We start from the raw sequence: 20,814 nt of genomic DNA, 5'->3' as shown, positions 1-20,814 counted from the left end.
TGAGGAAGGGGCACGAAGCAGGCCCTTTCCCGCAAGTCGGACGTAATCTCTGACCTCCAGCAGCACTGTATCTGTACTTATTCTCTCTCCTACCACGTGTGAGGACCGAAGGTGGTCTGGCTCTGCCTCCTCAACAGTGCCTGGTGGATGTCTTTTGCTGAAGCAGTTATTCAGTAATTAGAGGACTCTGAAGTCAGGCTGGGTACACTGAGATTCTGGGTTTTCCACTGACATTTGTATTTTGCAGATGTTTATCCCATTTCAACAGTGAACAAACTGAGGTACAGTGATTTATTCAACTGTTCATTCACTCACTCAATAAACATGTATCGTGAGCTAAGACGTCGTCCTGAATTCTGGGGACAGGGACAAAAATCATAAAGCTTGCACTCTAGTGTGGACAGATGAATAAAAACAAATGAATATAAAATACATAGATAGTTATCAATGCAATGGAGAAAAAGCTGGGAAGGGGCTTTTAGAAAGGAAGTGTCAGAAGAAGCCTCCTATGCAGCTGATACGTGAACAGAGTTCAAATGGAGATAGGGAGTGAGGATTGTGGAATGTGGAATGTGGCCAATGGCCACTGCAGGAAGGGAAAGGACCCAGGAGTCTGGTGACCCGGGAGCAGTAAGGAAGCCACCAACATCTGTGACTTGTCCAGGTTTCATCGACACAAAGCTTGAGTCACAGTCTAGTGTCAGAACTCCACACCTAAAAACCTTATTTCATGGGCATTGCAAATCTTATGACTCTTAGGTTTTTTCCCTCCTATATATCCTCACTTAAACATATTAACTTATAAGCCAACTCTAAGTCCTCAACATGCCTATTTTTCAAAAACTATTTCAACCATTAAAAAATATTATTTATTTTTGGATGTGCTGGATCTTCTTCTGGCTTTGTGTGGGCTTTCCCTAGTTCCGGAAAACTGGGGCTACTCTTCATTGCAGTGTGCGAGCTTCTCATTGCAGTGGCTTCTCCTGTTGAGGACCACAGGCTTTACACACACAGGGTTCAGTACTTTGGCACACAGGCTTAGTATTTGCGGCTCACGGGCTCTAGAGTACAGCAGCTGTGGCACACAGGCTTAGTTAGTTGTTCCGTGGCACGTGGAATCCTCCCAGACCAGGGATCAAACTGGTGTCCCCTGCACTGGCAGGTGGATTCTTATCCACTGTGTCACCAGGGAAGTCCCTATGTCAACCATTTTTAAGTGTACAATTTAGTAGCATTAAATACATGCAGTGTTGTGCAACTATCTCTACTATTCATTTCCAGCACTTTCTCATCATCCCAAACAGAAGATCTGTATCCATTAAACAGTAATTCCCCTTTCCCCCACCCCATGGTTGATGTCTACACATTAGATATGTGGGCCAAGTACAAAAATGCTGGTATATGTCTATAAATCTGCTACTGTAGGTACTTTGGATTGGTGGAAATACACTATGTGTCTGGTTTATTTCACTTAGCATTTTTCAAGCCATCCATATTGTAGCATGTATTAGAATTCCATTCCTAGGGTTTTCCCTGGTGGTCCGGTGGTTAGGTGCTTTCACTGCTGGGGAACTAAGATCCAGCAAGTCACAAGGTATGGCATGAAAAAAAAAAAACCATTCCTTATTATAGTTGAATAATAGTCCATTACATGTGTATACCACATTTTATTTACCCACTCATCTGTTGTCATTTGTCATTTCTATCTTTTTGCTATTGTGAAAATGATGTTATAAACACTGTTGTACAAGTATGTTTGAGCGCTTATTTGAATATTTATCTAGAAGTGGAATTGCTGGATCATTTGGTAAGTCTATGTTTAGCTTTTCTGAGGAACTGACAAAACTTTCCCACAATTGTTGCACCATTTTACATTCCCAGTAGCAACGGACAAGTGTTCCAATTTTCCCATACCCTTACCAACACTTGTTAGTGTGTGTCTTAATAGCCATCGTAAGGTGTGAAGAGACACCTCAGTGTGGTTCAGGTTTTACTTTTCTCACTGGCTACTAGAAACAGCCAAATTTGCTACTCACCTTCAATAGGTGCGTATATTTTTAGTTTTGGTCCTAGTGGCTTTTTGTTTTCTGACTCACTTCTAAATATATACCAGAGATTTTTAACCAGGGGTGATTTTCATTCTCAGTCCTCCCAGCTTTTGGCAACTGGAGACATTCTAGGTTATCACGACTGAAGGAGGGGTTGCTGTTGGCCCTTAGTGCATAGAGCTTAGGGGTGCTGATAAACATCTGACGAGGTATTGGACAGCCACTTGCAACAACTTGGCCCCAACTGTCAACAGTGCCAAGGTAAGAAGCCCTGGATTATAATTATCCTGTCATAGTTTAGGTACCCTTGTGAAGTGCCTTAAATCCTTCTGGGAATAAAGCAGCATACACAATGAACTACTGCTTCTGAATTAAATGATACTAACATTGTAATGATGCAGAAGGCATAAATTGCTTTTTATAATTACCTCTGTATATATATTCAAATTATATATTTAAATATATTTATTGAATCAGTTACTAATCAAATAACCTAAAACACAATGTGAGATAAAAATACTGCCATTACAATCTTCAAAAAATAACAATGTTTCTGAAGGAAATAACAAATCCTGGTATTTTAGGCCTTTTGTTATTGAAAAATATATACCAGGCTCTCTGTTTGGCACTAGTTACACATGGGTGGAGCAGGTGGATATGGTCCCTATACCCAGAGAACACATGCCTCACTCATGAATACCTGATGTTAGCCTACACCTTTTCAGACAGACCTTTGATGCCTACTCCCTTTTCAGTTGAATAGTTTAAGGAAACAGAAATTCTTATAAAATGGAAAACTTTAATTGTTTAAAGCAAAGGCACAAGTAAACATTTCAGGTTATCATACAATGTTACAATAAGAAATTCCAAAGGTAAAATGAAATACATTATAATTTTGCATCTCTATAGTATATTTAATGTATTATTCTATCTTCTCTTCTTTGGAATGAAAAGAAGGTATAGGTGGATCAATGGATGTAATGTAAAAACTTGGATTATAAATAGCATTCATCCCATTTTTAATCAGAAAATTTAATTTCAGAATGAATTAAATTAAAAATTAACTAAAAAACATTGTTTCATTAATGACAGAACAGCAATAACTTTCAGGCTAAAGTTCATTGTTTTAACAAAGTAAATCACTGATTTAATGAAATGTTAGCTTTTGATGCCTGGTACTTACACAAAAATCAAGCTGGCCATGAAAGAGCTTTATTAAAACACAATTCATATGCTCATTTTACTTTAAATCTGAACATTATAGTGCATTATGTAAAGAAAAAGAAGCATGAGGAACCATGTCATTTCTAATGATGTCAGAAATAAAATACTTAAAAAGGTCTAGACCTTGTTTTCAATCAAAGGCACTATCTGGAGAGTAACAAGCTGCATTCAGAGCCAAGAAAAAGTTTCTTTTTTTCTTCCCCAAATAGCCAGCCACTTTAGGGACTTGATGTCTCAGTTAGTCATCAAACACTGAATGCTTAATACCTATCAACAAAAAGGGTAGAAATCATGTAGTTATATCTTTGACATATATTTCCAGGAAGAAAAATTTTTTCCACTAATTTTTTAATAGGCTATTGAAATATTTTCTTGGTCTGTAAGGTCTCTGTTTAATCACCTCAATGTAATTTCCACTTTATTCAAGTGACTTGTAACCTCTTCTCAGCATTTCAACCCAGGATGACAATGACACCAGAAATAAACTATTCCAAGGGAGCAAGTTATCCTATTACATCCTAAAGGCCAGGAAGATTTTAAACCCTTCTAAGAAGTATCTGAATCAAAGATCTTGAAAGAAAAGATTGTTGTTTCTAGTTTTTCATTATTCAAATTACAACAGTCCCAACAGATTAAGGTTTACTTAACAACTAATTCCTAACCAGAAACAGTACTTAGGAAATTCTCTAAGGATATCTTTCAAAGTTTAGAATTGAAACATGATTCTAAAAGGATGTTCATACTTTTAAAGTCAAATTATAACAATGACTCAATGAAGCATACCCTAAAGGTCAATGATGCATGCTTTAGAGAATGGTGTCAAGATTCTGGAATTCTTTCCCTTTTTCCTCCATTTCCAAAGGCACATATATCCTTCCAAATTTTCTATGGCTTCAAACACTTCATAATCTAAAATAGCTGGCACCGTCTCCATTTTGAATAGTTTTAAGTATAAGATCCACCAGGAAATTTTAGGTCCAAACCATTAGCTCAATAGCAAAAGCAAATCTTCTACTTGAGACAAACTGAAGAAGTAAACCTACATGTTAGAGTATCTAAATTAAAATCAGCAAACTTTCTCTAAAGTGACAGCCAGTAGATATTTTAAGCTAAAGCATCTGCCTGCAATGGGGGAGACTTGGATTTGATCCCTGGGTTGGGAAGATCCCCTGGAGAAGGAAATGGCAACCCACTCCAGTACTCTTGCCTGGAAAATCCCATGGAGGGAGGAGCCTGGTAGGCTACAGTCCATGGGTTCACAGAGTCGAACAGGCCTGAGCGACTTCACTTTCACTTTCACTCTGCTATTGTAGCACAAAAGCAGTAACAAACAATATGCAAATGAAGAAGCATGGGTATGCTCTAATAAAACTTTACTGACACTGAAATTTGAAGGTCATATGATTGTCATGTGATTTTTTTTTCCCCTCAACTCTTTAAAAATATAAAAATCACCCTTAGCTTGTGTGTCATGTAAAAATAGGCTGTTGGCTGGGACTAGCTTATGGGCTGGACCAGTCAGATTTCTTGATGTGGGGGTCAAAGCTATCTTGTTGCCATAAATCATCTCCCTTCACTTGGGCATCAACAGCCTCAAGAATGACAGCAATGAACCCAAAAAGTGAATCTCAAAGGCACCAGTCAGACAATTCTAGTAGCACCTACGTTCATAAGCTTTATGCAGCTTACGAATGTTGATACTCACGTATCTATACATACATATATATATCTGTAATATATCCAGGAAACAGTTTAAATCAAACTTATTTAAATCGCATTAACTGCCAGAAAAGCAGGGAATTGATAAATTCATTTAGCTGAGCCTTTTCAAATGCTTTGGTGTCAGAACAATCTGGATTAAAACTTTAGCTCTGATATTTACTAACTTGTGGCCACAGTTAAATTACTTAACCACTAGAATTTAGCCTGGAGCTATGGACACAGGAGGCATGTTTTCAATCTTGTCTCTCAAGAGCTTGCTTACAAAGGGCTTGCTGGGAAAGCCTTGCTCACAATGTACCATAAGGCTTACCTCCTTGTTTTAGAAAACTAGTTTTGTCTCTTCTATTCCATTTTATCATGTAATTTTTTTTCTGCATGCAACATATTGTACAAAATTTACCTCTGTATTTACTGAATTCTGCCCTCCTCTTATTCTTGAGGATTATTTTCTTTTCATAAGCTGCTGAGGAAAATTAGAGTAGAAAGCATCCAGCCACCACATTTCTAGAGTTTTTCCATAGTGGAAATGTAGTTTGGGTGTTTCCTCTAATTTATCAATGACAGGCATCAGTTTTCTAGGGAAAAAAAAATCTAGATGATAAAGAACTGGTAGGAACGGATTCTTATGGCTTGCTTCACCTATAGATCAGTAACTAGAGAATCTGAAGATAACATTCATAGATTATTTGCAGATATAATTGTTGTGCGTCGTGGACCTCAGTCCATTGCTTAAATTATATTAAGTAGAATATTAACACTAAGTGATGCCTGCTACAACCTCTCTAATCAAGAAAAATTTAGTAGTTACATACACATGAAGTAAAAGATTTCACCAATAGTGTCTTTGAATAAGCATCAGTTATGAATCTGCTAGTGTTGAATGCTAAGCAAAAGCTATTGCAATATTAGTGTTTGGTTTTATTTTCAATTTTCTTTAACCTATTATTTACATAGGTCCAGTTATAATGCTGAAGGCAGTCATTTTTCAACAAGTACATTCTCCATATAAAATGTTCAGTGTTGGGTGGTACAGATTTATAAATATGTACAAAAACCCAATATATTTGTAGCTAACTAGTACTCTGGTAGGCAACACATGGAAGCATCATATGCACATAAAAATTTGAAATTAAAACAAAACTTAAAATTCTTAAGACAACCATTAACTTGTGTTTATAAAATTATGTGAAAAAAGGCTTTGTGTTTGGGAATTTTCAATGGCCCACTAATAAAGCAGTAATTTTAGTTAAAAAAAAAAAAAGTTTCCAAACACAAAATACCAAGATAATTCAGATGTATGTCTTGGTTAAATGTGTGTAGACAGCTGCTCTGAAAACAAATTGATAAATATAAATATACAATTTGTTCACTGAGCATAAAATATTGCACGAGAACAGCTTTGTCTGAAGAAAATTCAATTTTCCGTAGTTCTGAACTTCAAAATGGTTCTCTACATATAGATATAATTGCATTTTCTAAACAAGAAATGTTAATATTTAGTAATACTGTTAGAACCTCGTTTTTCCCATTAACCATATTCTATTCTACTTTATGGCAATGGTAAGTCAGTGGTGAAGATTTGGCAAAGATAAAAAGGCAGATAAGACTGTAAAATATATATTTATATATATATACACACACATATACATATGAAACAGATATGTTCCAAAAACCCTTTGTCATGATAACTGATCCCTTAAAGAAAAATGCGCAGTCTAGGTCACAGTGATGGTCAGACAGCGGTTGAGTACGACGCTCTTCTTAGGGGCTGCTCCTTTTGAGCCACTCGACTGCCCTCTCTGGTCTCCAGAGTGCTGTCTTCTGCCTCGCTTTCACTACCATCTGCCAGAGTGGGGTCCAAAGACATTGGACCAGATTTTCTGTGCAAAGGGAAACCAATGCCACTTTCCTGTAAGGAATTATCTATAAACTCTTCATCAGAGGAATGGAATGATTCATCATCTCCTATTAAATGGTTGACGATGTGGATTCCATCAAAAGGGGGTTGGCTGGAGAAGCCTCTCTGGCCTTTTAGGCACCTGAGCTGTCAAAACAAAATCCAAGTTAATATACTCAACCTGGGGAAATACACACACTCCAAGAAAGGAAACATTTCATATTTAAGCAAGAAGATACCTTGATCTTTTTTCAATTTATGGATATAAATAGTAACTACCAATTTTTTAGTGACTCTTAAATATCATGCAATGGGCACATAATTTATTTTTAGTTAAATCATCACAACAATCCTATGTGGTTGATTTTACTGTCTTCATTTTAGAGATTAGGAAATAAGAGACTCAGGTAGTATAGTGTGCTGAGGACATACAACAGTCAAGTTTAGATTCAAACTGAACCTCTGCTATATTAGAAATAACATAAACCCCCTGTACCCATCATTAATTTCAACATCTAACACATCATGGACAGTCTTGTTACAATATACCTCTCATGTTCCTGATTATTTTGAGGTAAATCTCATCCTATCAGTTCACCTGTAAATATTTCAGAGTATGTCTGTAGAAGAAATGAACTTAATTAAGACAATACTCTGAACTATCACACACCCTGTCTTAGAGCATGTCTCCATAATTTTGTGAATAATGATGATGATAATGGTTTACAAATCAAAAACATTTGCTGAGTCTCCATCCTGTTAAAACAGCCTAAAGACCACCATACCACTATCACTCAGTAAGAGCAGAGATGCTTTCTTCCCACCATGATATGTTCTTCTGTGTAGAGGGAACGTATAATATTTCTGTCTTCTCTCCCCTATTCTTCCCAGGGAGAGAGTGACTTCTCTTACTAAGGGGTAGTGGAGAGGAATGGCACATACTACTCAGCTCTTTTTCTTCTCTTTCCATCTTTGGGAACCAGGTTCTGCTTCTCCATCCCTGGAGTCTTACAGGGCCATACCCTTGTGTGGGAAGGGCTATGGAGATCAAATGCTATCTATTACTGGGTGTGCAAGTCAGACAAACTCTAAAGTTCAATACTGAAAAACCCACTGTTGTCACACATCAAAAACCACATTCTCCCAAACCAGTTTTACCAGTACTGAGTGATTTTCTTTTCATCATCTGTCCCTTCTTTGCCTCAGTTCCTTCAAATTCCCACCCCCCCTACCAACAGATACTATCATGTCCACTACCATACAATTAAGACATCAGCCTCTTTTCAAGAATTTGTTTCAAAAATATAAGATTTAATCTTGATATTATCACTTGTTTAATTTCTCTCATTCATCATGAATTTTCTCCTACAAGAGTTTTTTTTTAATCTAAAACAATAAAAACAAATAACTACCCAAATCTACTTTGACTATCAAGAATTTGCTAAAAATACACTTCATATCTCTTGTCCTTATCAGTATTATCAACCTGCAATTTTTGTTCTTTAGGGACAAATTCCTGGTCACTAACTACCTTTCCAATCTTGAGATAAAGGCAATGTGAAATATTCAGGAAATATTACATACACTTTCAAAACTAACGGTTCTGAGAGTAAAGACATTACAGCTTTGCCATAACACCTCCTAGCTTTCCTGATAGACTCCAGGAAGAAGTGAAGAAACCCTAGTAAATCTCTGTTGGTATGTGACAATGGGAAACAAGAAGGATGCTGGGGCTCAACAAAGCGATGTCTGCCTCAGGGAAAGCGTCAGACATTAAGAAATTCTTGTGCCCTAGGCTAAGAGAACATCACTGTGAGTTACTGTGTAACTGAAGTAAAACCTTCCTCTTTGGCATAGCACAAGGGAGATAAACTTCGAGTTGAATCTCCAGGGAAAGGGCATAGAGCACCACAGAGACCTCCCCGTGGTTGTGATACCCACTGCATTACTACAACTGCCATGCTCTGATGCAACATCCTATCACCGAATTGCAACACATGATTTATAGCTCCAAATATAAAATTAAGTCAGTTAATCTCTTCCTTTCTCTTGTCCCCAGACCCTTTTGAAGAAATAATACAGAGTGCATGTCCTCCTTCTTCCTGGCTATAAAGGAGGATTGTGGCAGAGGAACTACAACTTCCCAATTGTTGGGAAAGCTGTAGCTTTTCTTTAACAAAATTTACTGCAATTAAAACACCACAGCCTCATATCAAATGTAATCACTAACCTCAAATATTATAGGAAATAAAACTACAGATAGAAGGGTCATTTCTTCAACATCAGAGATGCAATTTAAAAAATGCTTCCTTATTTGATAATTGCTAATACAGAAGAGCAAAGGCACAGAAAAAGTTTTTGGTGGAGAGAAGAAAAATCTGAAGGGAAGGGACTATTTGATAAAACTGAAGCTATCTAGTTATCCCCTGGACCTAGGAGTGTGCATATTGGTTCTGAGAGGGTAGAGGCCTATGCAGGCCCTGAAAATAAACATCTGGTCAAGGAATTCCAGGGTACTGAGTACCCAGAGTGTGGGCTCAAATGGGTTAGTCTTCAAGGTGGCTCAGATGGTAAAGTATCTGCCTGCAATGCAGGAGACCTGGGTTTGTTCCCTGGGTCAGGAAGATCCCCTGAAGAAGGCAATGGCAACCTACTCCAGTATGCTTGCCTGGAGAATCCATGGACAGAGGAGCCTGACGGGCTATATAGTCCATGGGGTCCCCGAGAGCTGGACATGACTGAGCAACTAACATTTTCACTTTCAGGGAGGGATGTCCTCTGGGACTCCACATCCTCTGAAAAGGAGTCTTCCTGCGAGAAGTCCAGAGCTGTGCCTTTTAAAGTGCCATTTTTGCTGTCTGTGTCTAAGAGCTGTACTGCTCAGCCTTTTTACTAGACTTCTAGGAACTAATTATATTTAAAAAAACAACAAAAATGCAGACAAGTAACCTTCTCAACCCAACCCCACTACAAAAACTTTCAAGGATAACACTGGTCGCAAATTTAGATTAGCATATCTCAAAATATGGCTCACTGATCATCAGCATCAGAATAACCGAGGATGCCTACGAAAAATGTAGACTTGCTCCCCAGATTTAATGAACCCAAATCCAGAGCGTGAAAACCCAGAATTTATATATTTTAAAAGTACTTCAGGAGATGTTGATATGCTCAGTTAAAGGATCACTGAGGTAGATCCTCTGTTCAAACCAAATGAGGCTGACTCAGAAAGGAGTTGATTTACCCAAAATGGAACTATCATTTATTCAGGACAAAAGTGCTGCTGAACTATGAACATCTTTCTGCCTGTGTGTGTGTCTGGTATATACAAATGGACACCATCTTTCAGTAGTACAACCAAGCTGTTTTGGGCCGACTCTACCTTCTGGAGGTTGAAACAAGTAGTCTGTTGAAATCTCTTTTCCTGAAACCTTTTCCTGGTATAACAGTAGAATCTAGAAATGTATATGCTCAAAAAGCTGAATAATTTTGATGTCCATTCAAGAGTAAGGACCACCCTTTACACAATATTTCACTTTTTTCTTTTGTTTGGTTTTGTTTGACATTTTTTGGGGGGTCAATCACAGGATAAAGAACCTGATAAAAGCTATTGACTCTTGTCTTGAAAAGTACACATATATTCTTGAGTGTACCTTTTTGAGGCCCACCGTCTTCTAATTTCATAAAAACTATAGGAATATCTTCATAATACTAAAAGCAAAGACAAAAATTTTAAATTGTGAAGTGCCAATAATGCACTCATATCATGGAAAAGAGGAAATATTATTTTTCTAGGTGAAGTTAGACATAGGTTCTAAAGGCAACGAATGTGCCTCAAAGTACTTCTGAGATTTCACAAGGAAAGAAAGGCACCAGGACTCTCTGGAATTGTATGTAAAGGGATCCTTTCTGGGAAATCTTTGAATTCCTCAGAGAAGGATCTCAGCAGGATCATAATACAATGATGGTTTTAGTCAATGCATCCTACCCAGGCATTCAGACCTTCCTGTCAGGTTTTAAAGTTCTGTAGTCTTAATTCTGAGCAGAGAGTCAAATATTATCAGACATTTAAGGAAAGCATTTAAGAGAACCATAAAAAAGGCAACAAGAAGTAACAGACTATTTGGGGAGAAAAAACTTGAAAAAAAAAAGCAAGCATTACTCATTGCTTCTGAAGACACTACATCCATGTAAAAAGAAAAAGTGATATTCTAAAAAGGGGTCTTAGACTTAAATTTCTCTGACCTGAAAGATATGAGCTTTGATATTGAAAAAGCCTATCAAGTGCCCAAGGCAATGGTTTAAAAGTAAACCTATATCATGGTATATATCACAATGAAATTTCAGGACACTGGGAACAAAGAAAGTATCCAGCCCAAACCAACAAATTTTACATAGAAGATTAAGAATCAGAACAGTATTAGACAATAGATTAGTGCTTTCAAAATTCTGAAAAAAAATTTCTAACTGATATTTTAAAAAATTATAATTATCTTAAAAAAATCTATACTCATACAAACTATCAAGTAAATGTGAGGCTAAAGTATGAGTTAAAAGCATCAAGGACTTAAAATCTGGGGTCAATCATGATAAATCAGATAAATCTTTTCTATAGTTTATCTCCATCTTTTTTCCCCCCAGAAAGGTAAGTGATATGTCCACCAAAATGAAGTATACCAAGAAAGACATGCTTTTATTTTTGATCCAGGAAAAAGGAAGTCTAATGGAGAAGTGAGGCAAAAGGAATCCCTAGGATAACAAAGAAAGTTCCCATGATGACAGCTATGCAGGAGGCCTCCACCTGTACATGGTGACAGCTCTTTGAAGTAGACAAGCAGGCCAGAGTAAAGATTTTTTCAAGAAGGTGAAATCAGGGACTTTCTGGGTGGTCTAGTGGCTAAGACTCCACGCTCCCAATTCAGGGAGCCTGGGTTCGATCCCTGGTCAGGGAACTAGCTCCCCTTTGCCACGACTAAAAGTCTGCATGCTGCAACTAAAGATCCCGCCCCCACAACAAAGATCCCGTGTGCCACAACTAAGACCCAGTGCAGCCAAATAAATAAGTAAATAAATAAAAGGAATAAGCTGTCAAACCATGCAAAGACAAAGATTAATTTTTAAAACAAAGATAAAATTAATAGTACACCTAAACTAAAAGAAGAGAACTAAAACATAACAGGAGATTTGCACTGTATTAGAGGAGAGTTTGCACTGTATGAGAGTCCCCTGGATAGCAAGGAGATCAAACTAATCAATCCTAAAGGAAATCAACCCTGAATATTCACTGGAAGGAATGATGCTAAAGCTGAAGCTCCAATACTCTGGCCACCTGATGCGAAGAGCCAACTCACTGGAAAAGACCTCGATGTTGGGAAAGACTGAAGGCAAAAGGAGAAGAGGGCAGGAGAGGATGAGATAGATAGCATCACTGACTCAATGGACATGAACTTGAGCAAACTCTGGGAGACAGTGGAGGACAGGGAAGTCTGGCGTGCTGCAGTTCATGGGGTAGCAAAGAGTCAGACATGACTTAGCGACTGAACAACAAGAGGAGAGTTAAACATAAGAGAACACATCAATAAAATGAAAAACACTAAGACAATCATTTGAATAAATGTATGCAGGTGAAATAATCACAAGACACTGTTCCGTACAATTGAAAGGCAGTAAAAAGGAATGAAGTACTGATACATGAATGAACCTCAAAAACATTAAGCTGAGTCAAAGCCAAATACAAAGGACAACATATTACGAGATTCTGTTTATACAGAGTCCAGAATAGGCAAGTCCGCAGAGACAAAGTAGACTAGTGGCTGCCTATGACCAGGGAAGAGCGGAGGAGAAAGACAATGGTTGAAAGTGGACATGAGGCTTCTTTCTGGGGTGACAGAAATATTCTAAAATTAGGCTGTGATTACTGTCACACAACTCTGTAAATACACTAAAAGCTATTGAATTTTACACTTAAAATGGAAGAACTTTATGATATGTAAGTTTTGCCTCAATAAATCTGCTTAAAATATTAACAACTAGAGCCAGAAAAATAAACAAATTCTACCCAAAGCATTACCAAACTTCCCTGATAAGACTACCTTGGAAACTTGTTAAAAATAAGATTTTCAAGGCCTTTGGTTTCCACTCTGGAGGAGAGGCCTCCAAGGAAACTCAGGAGCTTTAAAACACACACACACACACACACACACACACACACACACACACACACACACACACACAAAATACACCTTTTGAAAGAGTGGATCCTTTCCAAATCTTTAAGTAGGATACTGGTTTCTTTCCAAATGATTGAATCTGTACCAATAATTCTTTCTGGTTAAACAGTATCTCATGGTATCACACATTTGAAAGGCTCCATTAAAAAGATGAAGCATGTACTAAAAGTATGCAGGCCAAAGAGAGGTCTTAAGAACTGCTAAGCAGTTTAATATTAGGTTGTTAGGGGTGCTGGGGTTGCAAGAAGATACATGGAAGTATCTTAAGTGCCTACTGCTAAGTCAAAGCAGTCAATCTGAAAAAGCTAAATACTATATAATTCCAAATACAACATTTTGGAAAAGGCAAAATTGTAGCTACAGTAAGTAGACCAGTGGTTGTCAGAGGTTAAAAGGGAGAGAGAGAAGAATGAATAGGTGGGGCACAGGAGACTGAGGCAGTGAATTATTCTGTATGACACAGTAATGGCAGTTACAAGTCATCGTAACTAGTACATTTGTAAAAACCCACAGGGTGTACAACACAAAGAGTGCATCCTAATGTAAAGACAGACTTTAGTTAATGTGCCAACATTAGCTTATGTATGACACTGACACAAGATGTTCACGGGGGGAACTGTGGGAAGGTGCTGAGGGGGTTTATCTCTTCACTTTCTGCTCAATTTTTCTGTAAACCTAAGAGCGTTTCCCAAAATAAAGTCTATCAATTAAAAAAAATTGAGATGGTCTGTGATATTTGTCTATGTCTATGACCATATTTGTCTATAATGTCAGAATTGCTTGAGCAAATTTTGAGAGTATGTCTGTTTCAAGACAATGTTTAGGCTCATGTTCTTTATAACTGCTGGGTCATTGTATTATTAAGTTGGGTCACTGTATTATTAAGCTCTAATAAACTGCCAAATCATTTCCCAAAGTATTATAACATAACCTCTTTAAATTTTGCAAGAATACTTTTGCCTTGCCTTCTGCCAGATTGATTGTCAAAGCAAATTAATGGTCCTTTAACTGATCATCCTGATTAAATTCATCTAGCCTCTTATTAGAAAATACAACACTGAATTTTCAGTTGTTCAATCACATTAGCAGAGATATGTGATTCTTGTAATTACATGGTAATGTGGTAATTCTTGTAAACTGATGGCATAAGTGTAAATCAGTAAAATGAATGAAAATGGTTTGGTAGTATTTTCTAAAGTTGAACACCTATACACCTTACACCTAAAATAACCATAGATTACAGTTTTCTTGGGACAAACTATTTTCATTCTCAAAAGTGCCCTGGTTTGAACCATATATAGTAAGTCACTTAGCAATTCCATTCCTAAGTATATAAACAATAGAAATAAGTATAATATACTGAAAAAACATTTATAATGGGATTTCATAGCAATTTTATTCATAATAACCCTAAATAGAAATAACAACAGAATGAGTAAATAAGTTATGGTATATTCATATAATTGATACAATACAGTAATGAAAATGAACTTTTACTGCTATATGGAACAACATGGATAAATCTCACAGTATGAGCAAAAGAAGTGAAGCACAAAATAATTCATTCTGTATGATTCCATTAGTATAAGGTTAAAAACTAGGCAGTAAGTGGAAGAGTGACAAAGAAACCTTTGAAATGATGGCAAGGTTCTAGTTCTTGACTTTGATGGAAGATTAAATAAGCATTTTTTTTTTGGGCAATAATTCATCAAGCTGGACCACTTAGGATTCATGAATTTTTCTGTATATAACTGATACTTTAAGAATAAAATGTCTATTATTAAATAAAAATCCAAGAAATAATATCTATGGAAGGTTGCTAGAAAGACATGCAATTGCCATTCATTCATTCTTCTTTTTTGTTTTTTTCTTTCTTCTGCTAGTATTTGTAAACTCTACCTTTGGCTCTAACCAAACAATCACTAGTTATATATCTGGACTCCACTGTTTTAGTCCATTATAACAGTGCTCTTACTTAGCCTAACACTTTCCTATTCAGTGTATTTTCTAGTACCATATGTGAATCCATAAAAGAAATCAAAGTTAAGGAGCAGGAAAAGGAATAACTGATTTGGTTCTGTCTTACCAGACAACATGAATCTTTAACATATTATGGTCCATGCTTTACATTGGCCACTTATGCAGACCACTTTGATACTGTAGGCATTTCTGCATGCTAATAATAGCTCTGATTCTATTAGATTAGAACTAATTATTTTAACTATTAGATTGACCCATATGATACCACCATATTTGTAAGTGAAAGTTTCAGTATTAGCAATTTCCTTTGGTTTAACTGGGCTTCCCTGATGGCTCAGTTGAAGAAACTGCCTGCAATGCAGGAGACCCCAGTTCAATTCCTAGGTCAGGAAGATCCTCTGGAGAAGGGATAGGCTACCCACTCCAGTGTTCTTGGGCTTCCCTTGTAGCTCAGCTGGTAAAGAATCTGCCTGCAATGCAGGAGACATGGATTTGATCCCTGGGTTGGAAAGATCCCCTGGAGAGGGGAAAGGCTACCCACTCCAGTATTCAGTCCATGGGTCACAAAGAGTCAGACATGACTGTGTTGATTTACATATTTACAAATAATTATATTTAATTAACCTAATTTTTGGTTGTTTCTGTATTATATACATTCATGCAAACTGCCTCAAAATCTTTAGGGAACAAGGAGGAGTACAAATCTAAAAACAAACATTTCCCATCATGCATATTAAGTTTTTTAGTTTCAATTATTTGTTTAGTTGTATCCCAAGACTAGGTGATCAATAAAACCTCTCAAATATGCTTCCAAATTTATCTGTAACTTGACCATTTTGATAATAAAGTAGTTACATTCACCAGAACAAAATTTCCAAATAATCCAATAATAATAAAGACAAAAAAAAAAACCTGCTTCCTTTATTTTAAAAAATATTTTCTTTTGTTTTCCAGTATTTTGCTATTAAGTTTAAAATATTAGCATTTTATAAACCATTTTTATAACTTTTATAGCATTTTAAATAAATCAACAGGCATAAATACTTTAATACTGTAGTGATTCACACATACATATATGCATATTTTCGCTTTTATTATTATTGGCCATGCTGCACGAAATGAGGGATCTTAGCTTCCTGACCAGGGATCGAACATGTGTCCCTTGCAGAGGAAGGATAGAGTCTTTACCACTGGACAGCCAGGGAAGTCCCTGAGTGTTCATTTATAGATTTTTTTTCCAAATTATATGATTTAACACTGGAATTAAATATTTAAAATCAGTGCCGTCTGGGAAAATATGGAATGATTGGTTGCTGTACATACACTTTACCTCTTCTGTCAGCCCCTAATGATGAGGATTATTTCTTAATCATTTGTGTATCCTAGAACTGAGCTTTCTGGCTTGACCAGAGTAGGCACATAAGAATGTTGATGAACTACACTAAAACAGCAGGATTCTTGAAAAAATTCTCGGGCATTGATTATCCATCCAGTCCTTTTAAATGCTGAAAGAGAAAACTAGTAAGCATATAGATGGAGCTACTAATATATAAGACCCAAATAATGAACTATTTCTTACCTGATGTGGACTGCTTCATCATGTTATGCATTAAGAGACAGAGTTAAAAAAGTAAAAACATATAGAATTTATTTAAATAATACTTGACATTCTGATATACACATTACAACTTTAAAAAGTTAACAAAATCTTAAACTCTCACTATCAACAAAGAGATTGGATTTAAGGATTTCTCTGCACATATTAAGCAATGCTTACCAAAGAAGGCATTTAGTAATTAGAAAAGGAAAGTGATAAGTGAAGACATACAACTTATAAAGAATAAAACAAAACGCAGTATAGTTAATAAGAAAACAGGAAACTGTCATGTTCAGTCTGATGAACATAGGTTTTGACAGGAAACAGCAGTGTTTCTAACTGCAAGACAGTAAAAATTCAGACACTAAAAAAAGAGTATTAAAAACTATTACAATTATTTCACATAAAAATCACATTAAAATTTTAAGGCAGGGAGAATCTGCAGGGGTGAATATTCTGAAGCCTCAAAGGACTTCATAATCATGAAGGATATAGAAGTATTTTTTGTAATTTTTTCCTTGGTCTACTTCATTTACTAAATAACTAAAGGTTAAGACAGAAGTTTCTTTCATAAAACAGAAAAATGTGATATGTTTTACAGATATACAGCTTTTAATATAACTTAATAAGTAACACGGAAATTTGTTCTAAGAAAACTTGTTCATCTGGGCTGCTGACCATGTAGACAGAGGACACAACATGTTCTCTATGTATTTGCTTTCTTTCTGCACATTACAGAACAGTGGTACCTTAAAAAAGTTGGGGTTAACTTTACAGTTGATTTTAAAGTGACCCAACAGGTTAATCTGCCGTTTTTAACATGTAGAGGTAACAGAATTAATAATGAACACTTATATTGATATGATGCTTTAAAGTTAAAGTTCTGCATATATTATTTCAAGTTAAAATTTTTTCCCCATGTGTCTGCTTGGAGGTTGAATTGTACAGGCAACTACTACTTTCTGAGATTCAAAAGAATAAGAAGGACTGCACTGAGTATTTTGAAAGACAATCAATCCACAACAAAGTGGAAAAAAGTCATCCACACACCAAAAAAACCCCTAACCAAATGAACTTTGATCACTACTAGACAGGGTTTAAACCATTGAAGTGAGTCATGTGATACCAAGTGAACTGCAAAACAGTTGCAGTAAGTTTCCAAGACTGAGTCATATCAGATTATAAAAGCTCCTATTTGTACATTTGGGTCTCTATAATCAATCTTTGTAAAACACAGGGCTATAGCTTTTAAAGCTAAATGTAACAATTCTATAAGTGACCTATAATATAAAAAAATAACTATACATTATCTTATATGAGCAGATGTAAAGTCCAATAACATAGATTTGTATTTCTAATTTATAAAGGCTTTACTCTTTTCCCCCAAAGTTTAATCAGTGATTTTGTTGGATTCCTTACAAAGTAATTTTAATAGTTTTCAAAATTTTAAATACATGTAAATGAAAAATGATACAGTATATTTATTCTCAATTATCAGCTTTAAAAACTGAATTCACACATGACAAAGATTAAAACTGGTGACAAGCACACAAACGAAAAGATTTCCAGTGAATCAGAACCGGAAACCAATAACAGTGATCAATCAGAGGTCATGACCTGCTGATCACTGCATTACATACATAGACAACTGCCAAAATTCAGACTTACAGTAATTAAAATTCAGATTAAGCTGAGAAAATTCAAGAATTTTATTGAAATAATATAAAATAGACAATGCTGACAATGTTTTTGGCATTAATCTATATAAATCTCTTTAAAGCCAGATGAAACTCTTAAAATTAAAAAAAATATAGAGTCTATGTTAAATGTATAAAACGCAACAGTTAAAACTCATACTGTTAGAAGCAAAGAAAAAATATGTATACACATTAATAAGTGAAAAAGAAGGGAAGCAAAGTTTGGAACTTAAGAAACCTACACTGTGCATTTGTTACGAGAGAAGGACAGAGGGGAAAGAAATAAAAGCCATTTACAAAGAACTGTTAGTTTTTCTCTAGTGCATACTTAGATTAATCCAGTACACTGAGGCAAACAAAATGAAACTGCCATTGCTCTCTTCCTGGCAGCTGACACATCTTGATAAAATTGAAACCATTAACATTATTTAGAAGGTATTCTAATGTCAATGGTGATGAGGTTAGGAATATATGAGGTTCTATGTAAATTTATGACCAATTACAGGAAATAAATCACTTCACACTTGTTTCACTCTGAACTTTTAAAGCTACATCAAAGTACCACGTACATTTCATATGATTTAACCTTTAGCTGGAGCACTGAAAAAAATATTCAAACCTTTAGCAAAACATCCTCATAAAAACAAGGTATTTTTTTCTATCTGGATTGAATTTCTAGGAGGAATTTTTCTTCTCTAAAGCTGAATCATAGGTTTTATCAGCCCATCCAATCAACCAAATTTTAAATCATTTATTTGATAAAGGATTTGTGTCTAGACAATATAAAGAATTCTTACAACTAAATTATAAAAAGATAACCCAATTTGAAATGGGCAAAAGGTCTGAGTAGGTATGTCTCTAAAGATACAAATAGCTAATAAGCATAGGGAAAGATGGTCCATTGTCATTAACTATAGACAGAATACAAATCAAAAAAACAAAATGAGATAACATTTACACTTACTAGGATAGCTCTCGATCCCCCTCACCCAAAAATAGAGAATGACAAGTACTGCCAAGAATGTGAAGAAACCAGAACCCTCATAAATAGCTGGTGGGAATATACAACGGTACACCTTCTTTGGAAAACAGTTCGGCAGTTCCTCAAATGGTTAAAAGTAGAGTTATCATATAACTCAGCAATATCATTAATAAGTACACATTCAAGACAAATGAAAATGTTCACAAAGAAACCTGTATATAGATGCTTGCAGCAGCATTATTTAAAATAGCCCCAAAGTGAAAACATCCCAAAATGTCTATCAATTGATGCACGGATATATAAATTATGGTATATCCATATGAAGGAATATTATTAGGCATTATGAATGAAGAAGTACTGATACATGCTACTACAAGGATGAACTCTGACAAGATTACACTAAGTACAAGAAACCAATCACAGATGACCACATATTGTATAATTCCATTTAAATGAAATATTCATGGAGAAATCAACAGAGACAGAAAGTATCAACAGATTAGTGTTTGCCTAGAACTATCGGGAACCTTGAGGGGAAATGAGGAGTGACTGCTAATGGGAATGTGACTAACTTTTGAATGATAAAAATGTTCTACAATTTATTGTGATGATGGTTGCACAACTCAGTGAATACACTAAAAACCACTGAATTGTACACTTTAGGTGGGTGAAGTGTATTAGACATGAATTAAAGCTCAATAAAGCTGTTTTATATATACATATACACACACAAAAAATATTTCTATTTACATATACGTCAGATAGCCATTCTGTGGATATATTTTCAACAGAGATATTGCCAGACTGAAACGAAATAATTTTCTCTTTAGGAAATGAAGAAAACTTAATTGATTAAAAAAAAGTTCACCAACAACGTTAACCTTCAACATTTAGCTTTTTCCTCAACATAAAAAGAAACGATGGCTACCTTCTACAGCTTCATTTTAAACAGGCAGAAAATATTCACAATAAAATGTTTATTTCTTTAGACTGAAGTTAAAGGAGATGAATTCATTTATAGTATTTACTTTTTTTCAGAAACTAAAACTTCTGATGGAAAAATAATTTTAAAAATATACAATATACATACATAGCCACAAACCCATGCTATTTTATCACTGAACACAAAATAAGCTTTCAAACAGACAAGGTTAGTATCCTCTCTTCCTCATCTGGAGGTACTCACAGGCTGCTTAGTTAAGATTGGGTACTTGCAAACCACATGACCTCATGAATGCTATCTTATCATATCACAGGTTCCTCACACTGACCACAACAACTTAAATCAGACAGTCAGGAAAGTAGCACTGAGTCTTTGACACGTATTATTGGTATGACATTTTCAGCTGTCCAGCTTGCGGGGAGTGAAAATCTGATTATCTCATGTCCAACTGCATCTGCGAGATATGGCCCATGAAAAGCACATGACTTACTGCA

At 35.7% G+C, this 20,814-nt stretch overlaps 1 protein-coding gene across 1 annotated transcript in view; it reads right to left on the bottom strand.

Annotated features, from left to right (window-relative positions):
• Positions 1-6,726: 6,726 nt before the first annotated feature.
• Positions 6,727-20,814, bottom strand: part of EVI5 (ecotropic viral integration site 5) — a 231,925-nt gene continuing 217,837 nt past the window's right edge. Inside the window, exon 20 of the mRNA XM_052637081.1 lies at positions 6,727-7,038. Within this exon, the coding sequence (XP_052493041.1) occupies positions 6,727-7,038 (312 nt within the window). The remainder of the gene's footprint in view (positions 7,039-20,814) is intronic.

Source organism: Budorcas taxicolor, chromosome 3 (genome assembly GCF_023091745.1).
Source record: "Budorcas taxicolor isolate Tak-1 chromosome 3, Takin1.1, whole genome shotgun sequence".
In the NCBI taxonomy this organism is placed as follows: Eukaryota; Metazoa; Chordata; class Mammalia; order Artiodactyla; family Bovidae; genus Budorcas; species Budorcas taxicolor.
The sequence above is the reverse complement of the archived record's forward strand: the minus strand, read 5'-3'. Positions and strand labels throughout refer to the sequence as shown.